The following is a 22,624-nucleotide window of genomic DNA, read 5'->3' on the forward strand; positions in this document are numbered from 1 at the left end:
AGGATGGAAAAAAATATATCAAGCAAACAACACTCAAAAAAGAGCAGGAGTGGCAATATTAATCTCTGACAAAATAGACTTTAAAGTAAAATCAACCACAAAGGATAAGGAAAGACATTATATAATTATTAAAGGATCAATACAGCAGGAGGACATAACCATAATAAATATTTACCCACTCAAGGACAGGGCTCCAAAATACATACAGCAAACTCAAACAGAATTGGAAAGGGAGATAGACAGCTCCACAATAATAGTAGGAGACTTCAACACACCACTTTCGGTGAAGGACAGAACATCCAGAAAGAAGCTCAGTAAAAACATGGAAGATAATAAATGACACAATCAGCCAACTTGATCTCAAAGACATGTACAGAACACTCCACCCAACAGCAGCCAAGTACACTTTCTTTTCCAACGCACATGGAACATTCTCCCTAAGAGTCCAAATATTAGGCCATAAAGCAAGCCTTAACAGAATCCAAAGCCTCAAAATATTACAAAGCATCTTTTCTGACTACAGAGCCATAAGAATAGAAATTAATAACAGAAAAAGCAAGGAAAAACATCAAATACATGGAAACTGAAAAACATCTTGCTCAAAAACTACTGGGTTATAAAAGAAATTAAGGACAGAATAAAGAAATTCACAGAATTAAATGAGAATGAAAACACATCCTACCAAAACCTTTGGGACATAGCAAAAGCAGTGCTCAGAGGTCAGTTTATAGCAATAAATGCACGCATCCGAGAAGAAGAAAGGGCCAAAATCAAAACATTAACCCTACAACTCGAACAAATAGAAAGAGAACAGCAAAACAAAACCTCGGACACCAGAAGAAAGCAAATAATAAAATTAGAGCAGAATTAAATGAAATAAGAATATGGTTGAAAGAGTTATCAAGACCAAAAGCTGGTTCTTTGAAAACATCAACAAAATCAATAAACCATTGGCCAAACTGACAAAAGAAAAACAAGCGAGGAAGCAAATAACTGGAATAAGAAATGAGATGGATGATATTACAACAGACCCAAATGAAATTAAAAGAATTATAACAAAATACTATGAAAAATTGTACTCTAACAAATTTGAAGACCTAGAGGAAATGGACAAATTTCTAGAAACACACTATCTACCTAAACTAACACAGAGGTAGAAGAACTAAATAAACCCATAATAAAAAGAAGAGTTGAAAAGGTAATTAAAAAACTCCCAACCACAAAAAAAAAATCCCTGGCCCAGAGGGTTTCACTGGAGAATTCTACCAAACTTTCAGAGAAGAGTTAACACCCCCCCTACTAAAGGTATTTCAGAGCATAGAAAAGGATGGAATACTCCCAAACTCATTCTATGAAGCCGGCATAACCCTGATAGCAAAACCAGGTAAAGACACCACATAGAAAGAAAATTACAGACAAATATCCCTCATGAACATTGACGCAAAAATCCTCAAGAAAATCCTAGCCAATAGAATTCAAAAACATATCAAAAAAATAATTCACCGTGACCAAGTGGGATTCATACCAGGTATGCAGGGATGTTTCAACATTAGAAAAACAATCAGTGAAATCCATCACATAAATAAAACAAAAGACAAGAACCACATGATCTTATCTAACACCCATTCATGACAAAAACTTTCCGCAAAATAGGAATAGAAGGGAAATTCTTCAACATAATTAAGGGCATTTATACAAAGCCAGCAGCCAACATCATCCTAAATGGAGAGCATCTAAAAGCATTCCCCTTGAGAATGGGAACCAGACAAGGATGCCCCTTATCACTACTCTTATTCAACATTGTGCTTGAGGTCCTAGCCAGAGCAGTTAGGCTAGAAAAAGAAGTCAAGCACATCCAAATTGGTAAGGAAGAAGTAAAAGTATCTCATTTGCAGATGATATGATCTTATAAACAGAAAACCGCAAAGAAACCACAAGATAACTACTGGAACTAATAGAAGATTTCAGCAAAGTATCAGGATACAAGATAAACATACAAAAATCAGTTGGATTCCTCTACACCAACAAAGAGAACTTCCAAGAGGAAATCATCAAATCAATACCATTTACAATAGCTCCCAAGAAGATAAAATACTTAGGAGTAAATCTAATCAGAGACGTGAAAGACCTGTACAATGAAAACTACAAGACACTACTTCAAGAAACCAAAAGAGATCTGCAAGTGGAAAGACATACCTTGCTCATGGATAGGAAGACTCAACGTTGTGAAAATGTCTTTTCTACCCAAAGCAATCTACAGATACAATGCAACCCCAATCCAAATTCCTATGGCATTTTTTAATGAGATGGAGAAACAAATCACCAACTTCATATGGAAAGAGAAGAGGCCCTGGATAAGTAGCATTACTGAAGAAGAAGAACAAAGTGGGAGGCCTCACACTTTCTGATGTTAGAACCTATCATACTACCATGGTAGTCAGAACAGCCTGATAGTGGTACAACAACAGGTACATAGACCAATGGAACAGAATTGAGAATCCAGACATAAATTCAGCCACCTGCGAGCAGCTGATATTTGACAAAGGCCCAAAGTCCATTAATTCGGGAAAACAGTCTCTTTAACAAATGGTGCTGGCATAACTGGATATTCATCTGCAAAAAAATGAAACAAGACCCATACCTCACACATGTACAAAAACCAATTCAAAATGGATCAAAGACCAAAATATAAAATCTAAAATGATAAAGAGAAGACAAAATAAGAACAACACTAGCAGTCGTAATACATGGCATAAACAGAATACAGAACATTACTAACAATGCACAAACACCAGAAGAACTAGATAACTGGGAGCTCCTAGAAATCAAACATTTGTGCTCATCAAAAGACTTCACCAAAAGAGTCAAAAGAAAACCTACAGACTGGGAAAAAATTTTTGACTATGACATATCCGATCAGTGTTTAATCTCTAAAATCTACAAGAAACTGCAAAACCTCAGCAACAAAAGACAACCCCATTAAAAACGAGCAAAGGATACGAATAGGTACTTCACCAAAGAAGACATTCAAGCAGCTAACAGATACATGAAGAAATGCTCATGATCATTAGCCATTGGAGAAATGGAAATCACAACTACAATAAGATACCATCTCACCCCAACAAGGCTAGCATTAATCCAAAAAACACAAAATAATATATGTTGGAGAGGTTGTAGAGACACTGCTGGTGGGAATGTGAGTACCACCACTTTGGAAATTGTTTTGGTGCTTCCTTAAAAAGCTAGAAATAGAAGTACTATACAATCCAGCAATCCTACTCCTTGGAATATATCCTAGAGAAATAAGAGCCAACACACGAATAGATATGAACACCCCTGTTCATTGCACCATTGTTCACAATAGCAAAAAGATGGAAACAACCTAGGTGCCCTTAACAGACGAATGGATAAACAAATTATGGTATATCCACACAATGGAATACTACGCAACAATAAAGAACAACAATGAAGCCGTGAAACATAACATGGAGGAATCTGGAGGGCATTATGCTGAGTAAAATTAGTCATTCGCAGAAGGACAAATATTGTATGAGACCACTATTATAAGAACTCAAGAAAAGGTTTAAACACAGAAGAAAATATTCTTAAATGGTTACGAGGGTGGGGAGGGAGGGAGAGGGATATTCACTAACTAAATAGTAGATAAGAATTATATTAGGTGAAGGGAAGGACAACACACACTACAGGGGAAGTCAGCACAACTGGACTAAAGCAAAAGCTAAGTAGTTTCCTGAATGCAATCAAACACTGAGGGACAGTAGCAGGGGTGGGGGCCTGGAGACCATGCTTTCAGGGGACATCTAGGTCAATTGGCATAACAAAGTTTTTAAGAAAATGTTCTGCATCCCATTTTGGTGAGTGGCATCTGGGGTCTTAAAAGCTAGCAAGCGGCCAACTAAGATGCGTCAGTTTGTCCCAACCCACCTGCAGCAAAGGAGAATGAAGAACACCAAAGACACAAGGAAAATATTAGCCCAAGAGACAGAAAGGACCCCATAAACCAGAGACTCCATCAGCCTGAAACCAGAAGAACTAGATGGTGCCTGGCTACCACCAATGACCGCCCTGACAGGGAACACAACAGAGAGTCCCTGAAGGGAGTAGGAGAAAAGTGGGGTACAGAACTCAATTTCTAGTAAAAAGACGAGACTTAATAATTTGACTGAGACTAGAGGGACCCCCGGAAGACACGGCCCCCACAACTCTCTGTTAGCCCAGAAGTGAAACCATTCCCGAAGCCAACTCTTCAGACTAAGATTAGACTGGACTATAAGACATAAAATGATACTTGTGAAGAGAATGCTTCTTAGCTCAAGTAGATTCATGAGACTAACTGGGCAGCTCCTGTCCAGAGGCGAGATGAGAAGGCAAAAAGGGACATGAGCTGGTTGAATGGACACGGGAAATTGGGGATAGAAAGGAGTGTGCTGTCACATTATAGGGAGAGAAACTAGGGTCACATAACAATGTGTGTATAAATTTTTGTATGAGAAAGTAACTTGAGCTGTAAACTTTCACTTAAAGCACAAGGAAAAAAGAAAGAAGGAAAGAAAGAATCTATGTATACCGTGCTTTATGGTAGGCATTGCTGGCACAAAGGTGGACAAGAGATGGCCTATGCCTTTGCAGTAGGACTCCACTGGAAATACATATAATGTGTGTGTGTTTTTAATTATGATTATCATTTCTTTTACTTCAAAAAGCAGAAGTCCCAGTGATCTCTGAACATACACGCTTACTTTACAAGGCTAGTCTCAAACTAATAAGCTGTGGGACATGCTAGAATTTCACATATTTTACTTCATATTGTGGGGTCCTTGATGGCAAAGGCTGTGTATCTTAGAATCTTTATATCTCTCATAGTATTTGGCATTCATTGTTTACCTCAGGTAAATACTTAATGCATTTAAATTGTTAAACGGCAAGATTCATAATTATTTGGAATGGCATGGTGGTTATCGATTCTAGTATTGTACAGATTGCAAAATTTAACTACTTAGCCATGTAGCTGTGACTGAAAAACTAGGATAATGGATGCTTATGGAAATCATAATTAGTATGAGTGAAACATGTAGATGTTAGCATAGTGCAGTGCCTTTATTTGCTGTACGTCTCTGCAATGAGTTTCTTTTTTCTTGTAGGTAATTTTTAAAGCTGGAGATACCAACAAAGATTCAAAATTGGACTTTGAAGAATTTGTGCAGTACCTTCAAGACCATGAGAAAAAAATGAGGCTGGCATTTAATAGTCTGGACACAAATAATGATGGTGTGTGTGTGTTTTTTAATCTGCAATAAGCTTGACTTGAATAATAACTCATTATAAAAATCAATAAAAAACAGCCTATAAATTTCTCCTACTATCAAAGATTCAACTATTTCTAATACTCGTCTATCAGTATTTTTTTAATTTCTAAGGATAATACATAAACTGTATTTGTTAGTAGTATAATTTCTATGCAGGTACTATCTTTGTAATAAAATAAGTTTTGTAGAAGTCTGTATCCTCTGAATTTAAAGCTTCTTGACTTAGTGAGTAGGCCATTCTGTTCTTTGCAGTATGTGAGCTGAAAGTGTCATAGTAATTTTAAAAATGACATGTATTGTTTTCTCACTGATTATGAAACTATTTTGGTTGCAGGAAAATTAGATAATACAAAAAAAGTTCCTGAAAGAAAGTAAAAGTTACTTGTAACCTTGCTGTCTAGAGATAAATTTAAACATTTTAGTATATTCGTATATTTCCTTTTAGGCTTTCTGTTTCTTGGTTTCTCTTTTTGTTTCCCTCCCTCTCTTTAAATGAAGCTATAGTCACATTGTATGTGTAGTTTAGTGTCCTACTTTTTTCTTTGAATGTTATATTGTAACCATTTCCACGTCATTTAATGTTCTTCACAAATGTAATTTTTACTGGCTGTGAAATACTCCATTTGTAACGATGAATTATCTAATCATTCCCATATTGTTAGTTAGGCTATTTCCAGTCTTTTATATATTGTGTGCCAGCGAATATCCATGCAGATTTGCAGAGGAGAGGTGTACTTTGTTTCACTTTGTTACAAACCCTTAAGTCACAGAGACTAAACCTAAGAGTAGAATACCACTTCTGCATCCATATGTGGTTAACCCACCATGGGTAATTAGAACTTACTTATACCCTATTTAAGAAATGTATATGTTAATTTTTAAGTTGTGTGAAGTCCAATTGTTCATCGAAAAATTCTAAGTGTACCAGAAGAGCTACGTAAAGGATTCTACTGATGAAAGGATTCTACTGATGGATTCTTAGGTAAAACAAAGTGTAACCTGAATGTCGCAGGCTTTAGCAACCTCTGAGTACAAAAGTGGTTACATTTTCCTTAATACCTAAATCGCAGTACACTGAGCTTCTGTTCACTTTCCAGCATGAAGTTTAGTTCTTTTTGGACCTTTCTACTCAAATAGTTTCCAGAAGCTTTGGGAATACTACATACAAATATCTTTTAACTAGACCTGGTCATTGTCTGTGGCCAGTTGAGGACTGATGATTCCACTCCAGTGCTATTCTGGAATTTCACTTCGTTATCCATTGTTACCACCATGATCATCATTAGTGAAGCTGAAAATCCATTGTGTCAGATAATCGGTGAAATTAGAATACCATTAATAAAAATTTAATGCCACTATTGTCTGTGGTGGTGTAGTGGTTACAGTGCTGGACTGCTAACCTAAAGGTTGGCAGTTTGAAACCACCAGCAGCTATTCCGGAGAAAGATGTGTCAGTCTGCTTCCATAGAGATTTAACAGCCTTGGATACGCTATGGGGTTACAATCGACTTGACACCAGTGGATTTGGTTTTTGGTATTGTCTCTGGTAAAGCTGCAGATCAGTGTTTATAGCTCTTGGTAAGAGAGAATAGGCTTCCTTTGGCAAAGAAGTCCAGCAGCAAGGTTGCCTAAATCTCAAAGTAATGTAGTGATTAGCAATATCTTTTACTTCCTGTCTTGACTAGTCAAAGTGGAACATCACAGCTCAGCCCCAAAAGTCCTGCAGAAATTCCATTCTGGCAGAGTTACTGCCCCTGTTCCCTCTGGCTTCATTTGTTTTGAGTACCTGAGCTATGACAGTGGGCAGAGTTGGATCTCTACTGTTGTCACCAGGGCCATGGCGTACCTGGACTGCAGAATTCAGGCCCTAGCAGCTCTGCAGAGGCACCACTCTGATCGAGTTGCCTGTTCTCTGTGTCATCATTGCTGCAGTAGCTGCTGCCTCAGTCACCACCTTTGTGTAGATCTCAGCCAGAATGCTTTTGGAGATGAGAAGGAAAATACCTCCTCCCTCTCTACCATGCTTAAACCAGGGGGTGTCTGATACCAGAATCTTTTGGACCTGAAAGTACAGCCCTTTCAATTCATATGTACTACCTGTAGCCACTTTCTCCCAGAATGCATAAGTGCTTTCCAGGGTGGCTGGGGTAGGAAAATTTCTGGTATTAGGTGGCTTATTGACCCCTGGAGGCAACATTCCCCCCATAATTCTGTTATCGGACTGGCTTACTGCCTCAGACCTTTCCCCCTCTTGTCCTTTCCGACACTCATTCCTCTTGGAGCTCTCCCAGTTCATCACATGTTGATATGTACTAAACACTTAATAGAAGACAAGATTCACATTTTACCACATCATCCTTGCCCCGTCTCTCCCCTGCCCCTAGGCTTTCTAGGCCTTATGGCAGTCAGTACAGGCATATGAATATATGTGGACTGGTGCACTCTCCAACTCACTAGCGGGAAGTAGTCAACCTCAATGTGGACTGATTTGTTTAACTTCTCTCACCAAGAAGCATCTGAGTCCCTGCTCCTGTTCAGCCAAAAAGTGTGTGAATGAAGTAATTGTTAAACATAATTTCATCATTAAGGCTCTTTCTTGGGTGGGATATTTCGGGGATTGAGGCGTGAATGGGAAATAAACTAACATTTGTTAGACTCTCCTGTCTGCCATGTCTGTTCTCGCTACTTTATCTTCTATGTCTTATTTTTATCTTGAACAATTCTTAGAACAGCTATATCTTACAGATGAGCACACTAAGGCTTTAAAAGGTTAAGTAATTTTGCTTTGTGATATTGTGTTATACTGTTATGTTGGCAATCCCGGTGAACCACACCTCCCAGGATTCATGCCCTATACCACATTGATGCTGGGCTTGGGCATTTGACTTGCTTCAGCCATTAGGACATTAACAAGGTTTGATAAGTACTTGTATTTTGGGGCTTGTCCTCTTGGAATGGTCCCTCCTGATTGCCTGAGCTACCAGAAAAGAGGTCCAGCTACCCAGGTAGAGAACCTTGTGGAGAGAGATGCCTATTTAGCCCTCAACTGTTCCATGTCCCCATCTGAGATACATGAATGAATCTGAGATACATGAATGAATCCATCTTGGATTTCTAGTTGCAGTCAAACTTCCATATTGTTGAATTCATATGAGTGACCCAGGCAAGACCAGAAGAATGACCAACCAGTTGAGCCAAGCTCAGACTCAATCCTCATGATCAAATATATTTATTTTAAACCACTAAATTTTGAGGTGGTTTCTTACTTAGCAATAGATCACTGGCACAGGTATGGAATATTTTGCAGTTCTCCATGGAATTATAAAACTGGAATAATGAAAGTCTTCTCCATCCATCTGAATACTCTCATTTCATTAAATACATCTCAAGTCCATCTCCTCAATGAAAGCTTGCTACACATAATTAAAGTCAACATTAATTTTACCTTTTGGTCCATAGGACTTCATTATGTTTTGGATTGCATTATCTAATTTTTTTTCCTACATCTTAAATTGTTAGCTTCTTTATGTTAAGGATTACTTAATATGTTTTAGTTCAATCAAGAAAATGGTTTTTGAGCAGTATATGTGAGCCAGTGTGCTAGGAACTGTGTTAAAATTCTTCAGAAGCAGTTTTGGGTGGAATAAGAATAGATATAACTAGCCCTACTCAAAGTAGACTATGATAATTTCTGTAATAGTGATACTCAGAGAGCTTAATTGTACCACGTGCAATCAATTTAGATTTATGCTGGGCCAATATATAAACAGATGTGAAAAGAAAGAGTTTCTTGGACAGAGAGAATAGCTTGAACAAAGGCAGAGTTGGGAAATTTCCAGGCAAGGTCAGAGTTGGTTAATATGGCCTTTCAAGCTTGGCCGCAACTTACTATTTGGGGGGAAGATTTCATTGATATATAACATATACAGCAAAGTGCATAAATTATAAGTATACAACTCAGAAAATTTACCAGCATCTCTTTTGTACCCTTCCAAATCACTACCACTCACAAGGCACCTGTTATCCTGATTTCTAATACCATATGTAAATCCTCAATACATCTTTGCTAAATAAAGAAGTATACTTTGCTCAACTGTACTTTCTGTTGAAATACTTTTGTTTCTGTGGTAGTCTCTTGTTTATCTTTTATAGTTCCTCATTTGTGACTCTTGGACTTCATTTCTTTATTTATATATAACTCTTCATAGCATGCATTTAGCACAGTTTGATATATTCTTTAAGTAATTAATACATTTATGGAAACCAAACCAAACTCATTGCTGTTGAGTCAATTCCCACTCGTAGTGACCCTATAGTACAGAGTGGAATTTCCCCATAGGGTTTCCAAGGAGCAGCTGGTGGATTCGAACTGCCAGCCTTTTCAGTTAGCAGCCAAGCTTTTAACCACTGTGCCACCAGGGCTCCAAATGCATCCATACAAGCTGGTAAACTCTTTGGAGGAAGTTGTTTTATTAATCTTTGGATTCTCCCCAGTTTAGCATAGTGATTTGCATGATAGGTTCTCAAAAAAATTTTTTTCAATTGAATTGGTAAGTATAGTGTTTGGAGGTTATAATGGGACACAAGGAAGAGGATCCAGCTTCCCCAACTAAAGATAACTTTGATTTCTAGGCTAGGCATAGAACAGTAAATTCCATCATCTTGTGGACCTTCGAACACTACTGATTTGGGGAGTCATTATAAAGAGTCTGAGATTCCATGTATGAGTACTGGGCTTTGTCTATGGGCTAAATAAATGTCTCACACATACCTGCACTGCTGTGTATAAATGTATGCAGATGCGGCTGTGGTTGATAAAATACAAATTAAAAGTGATTGAATTTATTGTAGCCTTTTGACATTACGTATTTTTCACCTAGGAGACACTGCATTATTTTTTTGACATAAAAAAGTCGTAATATTTCAAAAGATGGAATATCTTCAACTATTTATTTTACATAAGAGAGGAATCAAAGATTTTTTTGACTTTAGGTGTAACATGATTAGATCTGTATTTTAGAGCTTGAGGAATATGGAATACTTAATTTTTCTTTTACAACATCCAGCAATGTGTGAGTGGAATGCATAAAAGGCTCATATTAAATATATTAGTTGATTTGAGTTATTTGACACAGGATATGGTTCTATTAAAAGGGTTTGGTGTTGTGTTTTATTTTAAATATGTTGGGTTTTGAAAGGTTGCTTTATAAAATGTTGATTGGCTTTATTTTCACATGCCTGAATCAGATCTCCAGGATTACTTTTAAAAATTATAAGTGGGTACAATAAACAAGGATCTATTTCAGATTCACAATCCCTTATTGGAAATTGTTGAGGCCGTATATGTTTTGAAATTTAGAATTAGGGTTTTTAAAAAGTAATACAATGCATACAATGTAATAGTCCAACTGCACTCTGGGGCAGGGCTGTGTAATTATATACATGAGTATTTCTGCGGTGAAACATGAATGTTCACATGAAGTTAGATAACTAACTGACGAAAATTAACCTCACATTAGTTTAAGACAAGTTTTGCCATTATGATGGTTTAAGATGTGTGTCAACTTGGCTGGGCCATGATTATCAGTGTTTTGGAAGTCGTATAATGTTGTGATCACTTCCCTGTTGAGATGTGATATGTGATCACCCCCATGATGGGATCTGCTATGAGTAGCCAGTCAGTTGAAAGGGAATTTCCTTGGGCATGTGGCCTGCATTTTAATATAAGCAGACGTTCTGGCTTTGCCTGTTCTGAATCCTGCTGCTAACTCCTGTTCTTCTGACCTCCCGTTCTTGGGACTTGAGCTAGCAGCTTACCTGCGGTCTTGCCTGCCAATCTTGTAATTCGTCAGTCTTCACAGCCTGTGAGCAAGAGCACTGCTCTCTGACCTGCTGATCTTGGGTTCACCAGCCTCTGTGGCTATGTGAACCAGGAGAAGCCTCTATCCTGATCCACAGACTTGGGATGTTCCAGCCTCTACAACCGCATGATCCATTTCCTTGATATAAATCTCTCTCTGTATATATTTGTATGCTTTACTGGTTTTGCTTCTCTGGAGAACTCACGCTAAGATAGGCATCAAAGGAATTTTGGTGCCAAATTTATAAGAAGTCTTTTAGTTCTTAGAGCTTTTTAGGTTTTGGGTTGTAAATATGGGATTACAGGCCTATGTAAAACTTAAACTTTTTCAGACTATTGCATTCTAAGTAATTTTTTCTCTTGTTATCTTTTCAAATGATTTAATTTGATTTTTTTTCCCACTTTTTGAAGGAGTAATTGAAACTTCAAAAGTAATTGCTGCTCTGAAATCACTGGGTGTAAATGCTTCTGAAGCTCAGGCAAAAAAAATTGTACAAAGGTCAGCCCTTATCCTTATTTTTAACGTTTTTATTTTTGTCTAATGTTACATGTTAGAAACTAATTTCTATACATGGGGCAATTTTCTTCTATTCTACAACTTTGTGAACAAAATTGCTTATTGTATTTGGTTAATTATGTCTCATCTTAAATGTATCCCTTTAAAAGCAACTTGCAAAGTCATTGCTTAGGTTGACCGTTTAGGCAGCAGAAGCCAAATGAAACTCCACATACTTGCAGTGTAATAGTTTTTCAAACTGTACTCATTGGGCCCCTCTGTGTACGTGTGAGAGGAGCAGTGGCAAGGCAGACCAGGATGAGCTCCTGGCTTCCTACTGTTGCTTGAGCCAGAATAGGTCTACATTCATTTGTTTTCTATGTTAAACTTTCAGGAAGATTTTGTTTGAAGAAGGGATTCTAAAATTGAAACCATTGTGGTTTTATATAAAGGGACAGAGACAATATAAATAATAATAGTTTTTTTTTTCACATTGTCTACTTAGAAGTATGTTTTTAAATTTAAAAATGTGGTGGTAATTTTTAGAGAATTATTTCTTTGTTATTGACTTCTAACACAATTGCGATGTTGGTTAAAGAATATGGGCTCTATGATACTGATTGTTTGAAATTTTTTGAGGTTTATTTTAAGGCCTAGAACAGTGAGAATTTTTATAAATGTTCCATATGTGCTTGAAGAGTGTGTATCTTCTAATTGTTGCATGTAGGGCTCTACATAATGTCCCTCAAAAGAATTTTGCTAATTTTGTTGTTCATATGTCTGCCTGACTTATAAATGACTGAGAGATTGAAATGTCCCACTATGAAGATGGATTTTTAATTTCTCCTTGAAGTTATTTTATGTTTAGCCTTATGTGCTTTGAGGCACTTTTCAGGTTCAGACAACTTCAGAATTGTTAATCTTTTTGGCAAATTGAATATTTTATCATTGTGTAGCGAAGTCTGTTTTGTCTGATATTATTACAGTACTAATCTAGCTTTTTGTTTTGTCAGTATTTTCCATAATTTACCTTTAACCTTTGTATGCCTTTTTGAAAAGAAGCCCTCGTGGTGTAGTGGTTAAGCACTCGGCTGCTAACCAAAAAGTTGGTGGTTCAAATCCACCTGCCACTTGATGGGAGAAAGATGTGGCAGTCTGCTTCTATAAAGATTACAGCCTTGGAAACTCTATGGGGCAGCTCTGCTGTGTTCTATAGTGTCACTAAGTTAGAATCGACTTTGAGGCAATGGGTTTACACCCATATGTTTGAGTTTGTCTGTTGTAAACAACTTATATCTGAGTTTTACTTTTTATCCAATGTGAAAATTTCTGTTTTTAACTGGTGACCTTTTATTGGAATTATTGATTTACAGTAATTGGACTTATTTCTATTACTGTGATATTTTTGATTTTCATTTGTCTCGTTTTTTTCTGTGCTTCCCTTTCACGCTTTTTAGTATATTTTTCTCAATTTTTTTCCTTATTCAGTTTTTTTTCTTTACTGGTTTGAAATTTATACATTTTGTTTCTTGTTAGTAGTTGGTATTGAAATTTTACTGTGCAAGTTTAATTTAAAGACTAGAATTAAGCAAATCTTTACCCTCTTTTTAGACAATAGAAAGACTTTAGGACATTTTTAACTCCAGTCACTCCTATTCTGATTTCTATTCTATCTTTGTTCTCTTTTTAACTGCACAAATGTACTTTTATTTAGCATTTTATTTGCCTACCAGACTTTCTTGCATTCCAGACTATCCTTCCAGGATCAATTTCCTTCTTTATGAACTATATCCTTTGGAAATTCCTTTAGTGAAAATCTATTAGTCCTTAACTTTTGGTTTTTGAACATCTGAAAACATCTCTATTCTACTTTTGTTTTTGAGAGAGTGTTTTACTAGGCACACAATTCTAGTTTGACGGTTATTTTTTTTCTCAGCACTTTGGGCTATTATTTTACTGTCTTCTAGCTTCCACTGTTGCTTGGGTCAGTCTGATTGTTGGTCCCTGGTAGGAGATCTGTATTTTCCGTCTGCCCCCTCTTACAATTTTATTTTTGTCTTTGGTGTTCTGCATCTTTTTATCTAGAGAGTAGGCCTGACTTTATTAATTCTGCTTGGGTATGCTGAACTTCCTGAAATTGTGGATTCTATGTCTTTTATCAATTTTGGAAAATTATGTCTTTAGTGCTTTAAATATAGCCTCCCTCCATTTTCTTTAATTTTTCATCTTTTATATTTTCTGTTTTCTTGTTTTTCTGCACTGCATTCTATCAAGCCCTTCAAATGTATCTTCCAGTCACTAATTCTTTCTTCATCGGTGTCTTTTCTTCCTTTATCTGTTCAATTCAGTTTTTTTAATTATATTTTTTATTCATAGGTGTTCCATTTGTTTCTTTTTCAAATGTGTTTGATAATTCATTATAATTTTTTATTCCTTGCTCATTTTTCAGAATCAATCCTTTGCTTATTAAAATAGACTATACTTAATTTATATCTTGTATCTGACAGTCCCATTATCTTAAGTCCTTGAAGACATAAATCTGTTTTGTTATTGTTGTTGCCTTTGACAAAACTTAACTACATACTGTTGCAAGAAGTATATATTTCATTAAATATAAAAGTTGAAAGAAAAAAGATGGGAAAAAGAAAAACTACTAAAATTCAAAAGGGGGCATTTTATAATATTAGAAGTTTAATTCACCCAAAGATATAACAATTCTAAATTTGTATAAATCTAAGCCTCAAATTTATAAAGCAAAAATTGACAAAACTATAAGCAAGAATAGATGAATTCATGATTATAGTAGGAGATTTTATTACAACTTTCTCAGTAACTAATAGACCAAGCAGATAGAAAAGAATCAGTAAGAACAGAATATTTAAACAATACAATTATCAATCTTTACCTAACAAACGCATAAAATATTGTACTCAAAAACTGTAAAGTGTGCATTATTTTAAGCACTGTCATGGATTGAGTTGTGCCCCCCAAATATATGAGTCAAATTGGTTAGGCCATGATTCCCAGTATTGTGTGGTTGTCCTCCATTTTATGATTGTAATTATATGGTAAAGAGGATTAGGGTGGGATTATAACACCTTTACTAAGTTCACATCCCTGATCCAATGTAAAGGGAGTTTCCCTGGAATGTGGCATGCAGTACCTTTTATCTTATAAGAGATAAAAGGAAAGGAAAGCAAGCAGAGAGTGGGGACCTCATACCACCAAGAAAAAAGCATCTGGAGCAGAGTGCGTCCTTTGGACCCGGGGTTCCTGCGCAGAGAAGCAACTAGTCCAGGGGAAGATTGACTTGAAGTACCTTCCTCCAGAGCCAACAGAGAAAGCCTTCCCCTGGAGCTGACGCCCTAAATTTGGTCTTCTAGCCTACTAGACTGTGAGAAAATAAATTTCTCTTTGTTAAAGCCAAGAGAAATTTCTGTTATATTTCTGTTATAGCAGCACTAGATGACTAAGACAAGCACGTACAGAAAACTTGTAAGAATTGACCATATGCTGAGTCATAAAAGAAATAAAAAAAAGAGAATTGGAATCATTCAGAATATGTTCTATAATCATAATGTTACACAAGAAATAAGGTTTCTTATAATTAAAACAAGTTGTTTTTTAAAAAGAATTAATAAATAGAACAAGTTTGATAGAAATCTGGTAGTTTTACTGGTCTGTGGGTTCCCCCCATTGGTATGATAAGGGATATTTTAAAAGCTATTACTCACAAAATTATAAACTGTTTGAAATATTGGTAATATGCTGCTAAGTCATACTCTAAGATAAATTATAGATTGCTGATATCAACCATTTATTCAAAATATAGGTACAAGGGATGCAATTGTGAAAAAGCTGAAGTTCCTGCTTCAGGGTTGTAGGCTGGTAGGGGCGATAAAACTAGGTGATTACCATACGGTGTCATAAGTAAAACAGAATAAGGTAGGGGCATGCTGCTTATTGGTGAATTTTGTACTAATTATTTTATCTGAAAATATCTATTTCACCTTCGTTTTTGAAGGATATTTTTGTTGTATATAGTAGTCTAGGTTGACAGTTTTATTTTTACACTTTAAAGATACCATGAAAGATGTCTACTAGCGTGCATTGTTTCTGATAAGTCAGTGGTTGCCCTTTTCATTCCCCCTCCGTATGTAATGTTTCCCTTTTTTCTTACCTCTCCTCCTTTTCTTTTCCCTTTCTTCCTTCCATCCTTCCATCCTTCCTATATCTCTTGCTTTCTTTTTCTTTTGGAACTCCAACATCTCTAAGTTACAGAATTTCCATTAAGTTCCAGTAGCTATTTTTTTCAGGCTAATGGAGTCATGTATAGCTTAGTATTTGGTCAAAGATTCAAAGGGGTACCTGTATCATCTGCCATCTCAGCAGTCCTGAGCTCCAGTCTGTTTCCTCTCACTAGTGAACTCATCGCTCTCTGTTTAGGCTTCTGCTTTTCTATGATACAGTTTGGAAAGTGCCTCCATGCAGAAACCAGAATGAATGGGAAACTCATCTCATGTGTTTTCCTTTTCTCGAGGATCACAGCTCTGTCCTGTATGTAGTCTGGTACCTGAAAAGAGTTGCTTCACGTATTGTGTCCAGTTTCATAATTGTTTGCAGGGGGATGATAAGTTCTATATCCATTATTTCATCTTGACTGGAAATGGAAGTTGTACTAATCTTTTTTTTTTGGAAGAATGGAATTTGTTTTTTAGAATTTCCGTGTATAAGAATGTCATTGAAAAAGTTTTCACTAAACTGTACCTTTTATTCATATACTAGGGAAACAATTTCTGATGGTTGTTTTGATCCGAGATAGTTAAAAATTGATTAAATCCTGAATTCTGCATGTTAAAAAGTGAAAGTCTTAAATTCATCAATAAAAGGTTATTTTAAATTCAGTTTAATAGCTATAATGGGGAGAAGATAGTGAATGATAAAAAAATACTAGAAGAGTCAAAATGTATAAGATTAGTCTTCAGTAAATATTATCATTTATTTTTACTCAAATAACACACACCTTCTGCATTTTTTGCCAGCTGTGCCCTCCCCCTGCAAGGTATTTTCATAAGCCTACTCTGCTAATTTTGTTTTACAGCAACATGTGGAAGAGGATTGGCAGCATGGCGGCGCTTGTGAGGATGCCTCGAAGGGGGAGGGTGCAGCTGGGAAACAAATGCAGAAGGTGTGCATTATTCGCATAAAGATACAGTATTCATTCAAAATTTATTGAGTACTCAGTGCTAGGGTTATAAAAGTGACTTAGAAATAATCTTTCCCTTCAAAAGCTCACAAATAAATAAAAATAAATATGGGACAAATTCCAATAGAGGGGCAGTCTACAAAATACCTGATAGTACTCCTCAAAACCATCAAGTTCATCCCAAAACAAGGAAAGTCTGAGGCACTGTCAGCCAAGAGGGGCCTAAGGAGACATGTTGACTGAATGTCATATGTATCTTGGATGGGATCCTGGGACAGAGAGAGGCCACTAGGTAAAAACTAAGGAAATCTGAGTAAAATACGGATTTTAGTTAATAATAATGTATCAATAATGGCTCATTAATTGTGACGGATGTACCATAATAATGTAAGATGTTAATAATAAGGGAAACTGGGTGTGGGATATGATTGTGGGATAAAATGGGAACTCTCTGTACTTCTCAATTTTTCTGAAAATCTAAAACTGTTCTAAAAAATAAAGTCTACTTAAAAAAACAAAAACAAAAAAACAATGTGGAAATACAGTGATATTCATAAAGCCCAAAGGAATGACTGCTGAAATATTTAAGAAGCATTTAATTGATTTTTATAATGGTGCTAACTTTGTTATAAATGTTACAAGCACTTTTTTTTTTTTCAATTTCAGCATTGATAGTGATGGGACTTTGACAGTGGACTGGAATGAATGGAGGAGCTACTTTTTATTTAATCCTGCAACAGATATTGATGACATTATTCATTTTTGGAAGCATTCTACTGTAAGATTACTTTGTATTTTACTCTATTTTTATTTTAAGCTAAATGTCGTAGCTGTTTTTACGATCACACAATCCCTGAAATACTTGCAGCCTCGGTGGCTAAAGTTACAGTGTTCCCCTCTTAGTAAAGATATTACTAATATGGCAAGGGGTGTTAGTATTATATGTATAAACACAGCAGCGGTAATGTCTTTGTTTGCTAAACCTAGAACTTAAAATAGATACCCACCTGCTGAAAGGACCTACTTTGTGTTGAGAATTAATTACTCTGATGTTGTTAGACTGTCCTAGAAAAGTGAAAAAGTAATATTTCTTCTTTTTTTCACAAGTGCGATGTACTCAAGCTGGCCTTTCATGATAGGGAATATAAAGTCAAAGATTAGGATTGTAGAGTCAAAATTTTAGAGGCAGAAGGGATCAGATATATAATCTACCTACTCATTTTATATAAGCACTTGGCTTAGAGTTGTGAGAAACAAATGAGATCTTGTAATTAAAAATATTTTCCCCCTTGTTTGGATCTCAGATGCGTGGAACTGAGTTAGGCATACGCACATGGCATGCTGTTCTCACCCCTGGCATGATCTTTTGCTTCTGCTCCATAGGCAATATGGGGTAGGGATAAGAGTATAGGCTGTGGAGTCAGACTGCTTAGGTTTGAATCCTACATCTGCCACTCACTAACTATATAACTTCGGGCAAGGGTTGTCCCCCGCCCCACTACATTGTGGTAAAAACATATATAGCCTAACATTTGCCAATGCAACACTCTTCACATGCACAACCCAGTGATGCTGATTACATTAATCATGTGTACAACCCTCACCTGTATCTGTTGCCAAATTCCCTAGCACCTTTAATGGATACTCACTGCTTCGTAAACAATAATCCCTCTTCCCCCCTTACCCACCCTCCTGGTAAGCATTAATAAACTTTGGTTTTTATACATTTACCTATTCTAAATATTCCATATGTGTGGGCTCATACAGTATTTGCCCTTTTGTGGCTAACTTGCTTCACGCAGCATAATTTTTTCAAGGTTCATCCATGTTGTACCATTTATTGTTGCTGTTAGGTGCCGTCAGGTCGATTCCAACTCGTAGTGACACTGTCTACAACAGAACAAAATGTTGCCTGGTGCTGCACCATCCTCACAATTGTTGCTGTTTAAGCCCGTTGTTAGAGTCATTGTTTCAGTCCATCTCATTGAGGGGCCCCCTCTTTTTTGCTGACTCTCTACTTTGCTAAGCGTGATGCCCTTCTCCAGGAATTGGTCTCTCCTGATAACATGTACAAAGTAAGTGAGATGAAGTCTCTCCATCCTTGCTTCTAAGGAGCACTCTGGCTGTACTTTTTCAAGACAGACTCGTTCATTCTTCTGGCAGTCCATGGTATATTCGATATTCTTCACCAACACCAGGTGCATCAGTTCTTCATCCATCTTCTTTATTCCTTATGTAGCATTTATTTGAACTTCATTTTTCTTTATGGCTGAGTAATATTGCATTTCATATTTTGTTTATCCATTCATCCGTTGATGGACGTTTAGGTTGTTTCCACCTTGTGGCTGTTGGGAACATTGGTGTACATGTGTCTGTTTGAGTAACTGCTTTTAATTCTTTTGGGTATATACTGGGAGTGGAATTGCAGGATCATATGGTAGTTCTATGTTTAACTTTCTGAGAAATTGCCAGCTGTGTTCTACAATGCCTGTACTGTTTTTGCATTCCCACCAGAAATGGATGAACGTTCTAGTTTTTCCACATTTTTGCCAACTTTTGTTGTTTTCTTTTCTTTTTTCTTTTTCTTAGTCATCCTAGTGGGAGTAAAGTGGTATCTTACTGCAGTTTTGATTTGCATCTCCCTAACTGCTAATGCCACCACTCATCGGTCAGTTTGTCGTACTATGGTGGTTTACGTGTTGCTGTAATGCTAGAAGCTATGCCACTGGAATTTCAAATACCAGGAGGGTCATCCATGGTGAACAGGTTTCAGAGGAGCTTCTGAACTAAGTAAGACAGACTGGAAAGAAGGACCTGGCGATCTACTTCTGAAAAAACTGGTCAGTGAAAACCTTATGGATAGCAGTGGAACATTGTCTGATATAATGCTGGCAGATGAGCTCCTCATGTTGGAAGACATTCAGAATAGACTGGGGAAGAGCTGCTCCCTTAAAACAGAGTCAATCTTAAAAACATGGATAGAGTAAAGCTCTTGGGAAATTCATTTGCCAATGTGGCATGACTCACAATGAGAAGAAACAGCTGCAAACACCCATTAATGATTGGAACAGAGTATGAGTCAAAGAAAATTGGAAGATGTCAAAAATGAAATGGAATGCTTGAAAATAGATATCCTAGGCATTAGTGAGCTGAAATGGACTCGTATTGGCCATTTTGAATCAGATGATTATATGGACTACTATGCTGGGAATGACAAATTGAAGAGGAATGGCATCACATTCATCATCAGAAAGAACATTTCAGGATCTATCCTGAAATACAGTGTTGTCAGTGATAGGACATTATTCATATGCCTACAAGGAAAACAAGTTAATTTGACTATTCAAATTTATGCACCAATCATTAATGCCAAAGGTGAAGAAATGCATCAGAGGCATTGGTGAAAAAATAAGCCTCCAGGAATTGATGAAATACCAAATGAGATTTTTCAGCAAATGGATGCAGTGCTGGAAGCACTCACTCATTTATGCCAAGAAATTTGGAAGACAGCTACCTGGCCAACCGACTGGAAGAGATCCATATTTGTGCCCATTCCAAAGAAAGGTTATCCAATGGAATGCAGAAATTATGGAACAATATTATTAATATCACGTAGGTAAAATTATACTAAAGGTAATTCACAAATGGTTGCAGCAGTATATTGACAGGGAACTGCCAGATATTCAAGCCAGGATCAGAAGAGGGTGTTGAAGGAGGGATATCATTGCTGATGTCAGATGGATCTTGGCTGAAAGCAGAGAGTACCAGAAAGAGGTTTACCTGTGTTTTATTGACTATGCAAAGGCATTCGACTGTGTGGATCATAACAAATTATGGTTAGCATTGTGAAGAATGGGATTTCCAAAACACTTAATTGTGCTCATGCAGAGCCTGTACGTAGACCAAGAGGCAGTCATTCAGACAGAACAAGGAGATACTGAGTGGTTTAAGGTCAGGAAAGGTGTATGTCAGGGTTGTATCCTTTCACCTTAATTATTCAGTCTGTATGCTGAGCAAATAATCCATGAAGCTGGTCTATATAAAGAAGAAAATGGCATCAGGATTGGAGGAAGACTCATTAACCTGCTATGTGCCAATGACACAACCTTCCTTGCTGAAAGTGAAGTGGACTTGAAGCACTTACAGATGAAGATCAAAGACTACAGCTTTCAGTATGGATTGCACCTCAACATAAAGAAAACAAAAATCCTCACAACTGGACCAATAAGCAACATCATAATAAACGGAGAAAATATAGAAGTTGTCAAGGATTTCATTTTACTTGGATCCATAGTCAGCATCCATGCAAGCAACAGTCAAGAAATCAAATGACGTATTGCATTGAGCAAAATCTGCTACAAAAGACCTCTTTGAAGTCTTTTAAAGATGTCACTTTGAGGACTAAGGTGTGCCTGACCCAAGGCATGGTATTTTCAGTTGCCTCTATCCATGCAAAATCTAAACAAAGAATGAGGAAGACTGAAGAATTGATGTATTTGAATTATGGTGTTGGTGAAGAATATTGAATATTCCATGGGCTGCCAGAAGAATGTACAAATCTGTCTTAGAAGAAGTACAGCCAGAATGCTCCTTAGAAGTGAGGATGAGCAAGACTTCATCTCAAGTACTATGAACCTGTTATCAGGAGGGACCAGTTCCTGGAGAAGGACATCATGCTTCCCCATGTAAAGTGGAGGGTCAGTGAAAAAAAGGAAGACCCTCAGTAGATGGATTGACACAGTGGCTGCAACAAAGGGTTGAAATGTAGCAATGATTGTGAGGATGGCACAGGACCAGGCAGTGTTTTGTTCTTTTGTACATAGGGTTGCTGTGAGTCAAAACTGACTCAGTACCACCCAACAACAACAATTGCTAATGGAGTAATACTATATAGTTAAGAGCAATTAAATTTATTTATAATCCTGCTTCATTCCAAAAGAAGATGAATCATCTTAATTAAGAACTAAGCTTATATAGATATGTCATTTTTGGAAAATAAAGGCTTGTAGAAGGATAGATTTTTTGGGGGTGGGGAAAAGAAACTTCATTCATTCAACATATGTTTAGGGCCTATTATGTACTAGGTACTTTAATAGGCATTGGGGGTTATGGTGGTAAATTAGACACAGTTCCTGCCCTTACAGAATTTGTAGTCTAGCAGGGAAATTAGGCAAGTAATGATAAAATGTGATATAAGTGCTATATACCCCAACAAGGGATACACATAGTATTATGAAAACAAAGAAGAGTAAATACCATTTTCCCTCTGGCTATTATTTCTCACATCAGTACAGGCATACCTCAGAAATACTGTGGGTTAGGTTCCAGACCACTGCAGTAAAGCAAGTCACAAATTTTTTGGTTTCCCAGTACGTATAAAAGTTATATTTACACTATACTGTAGCCTATTAATTGTGCAATAGCATTATATCTAAAAAAACAATATATATACCTTGATTAAAAAATACTTTATTGCTAAAAAATGCTAACCATCATCTGAGCCTTCAGGGAGTTGCAATCTTTTTGCTGGTGGAGGGTCTTGCCTCAGTGTTGGTGGCTGCTGACTGATCAGGGTGGTGGTTGTTGAAGGTTGCGGTGGTTGTGGTGATTTCTTAAAATAAGACAGCAGTGAAGTTTGCCGCATCCATTGACTCTTCTTTTTTTTTTTTTTTTTGATTGTACTTCAGGTGAAGGTTTACAGAACAAATAGTTTCTCATGAAACAGTAGTACACAT

At 36.7% G+C, this 22,624-nt stretch overlaps 1 protein-coding gene across 1 annotated transcript in view; it reads left to right on the plus strand.

The window, feature by feature from the left end:
* The window catches only part of LOC101357509 (calcium-binding mitochondrial carrier protein SCaMC-1-like), a 111,155-nt gene that overhangs the window by 53,640 nt on the left and 34,891 nt on the right, over positions 1–22,624 (plus strand). The window contains exons 3-5 of the mRNA XM_023742204.1: positions 5,163–5,289; positions 11,599–11,686; positions 17,556–17,667. Coding sequence (XP_023597972.1) covers positions 5,163–5,289; positions 11,599–11,686; positions 17,556–17,667 — 327 coding nt within the window. The remainder of the gene's footprint in view (positions 1–5,162; positions 5,290–11,598; positions 11,687–17,555; positions 17,668–22,624) is intronic.

This window comes from Trichechus manatus, unplaced genomic scaffold (assembly GCF_000243295.1).
Source record: "Trichechus manatus latirostris isolate Lorelei unplaced genomic scaffold, TriManLat1.0 scaffold00204, whole genome shotgun sequence".
Classification (NCBI taxonomy): domain Eukaryota; kingdom Metazoa; phylum Chordata; class Mammalia; order Sirenia; family Trichechidae; genus Trichechus; species Trichechus manatus.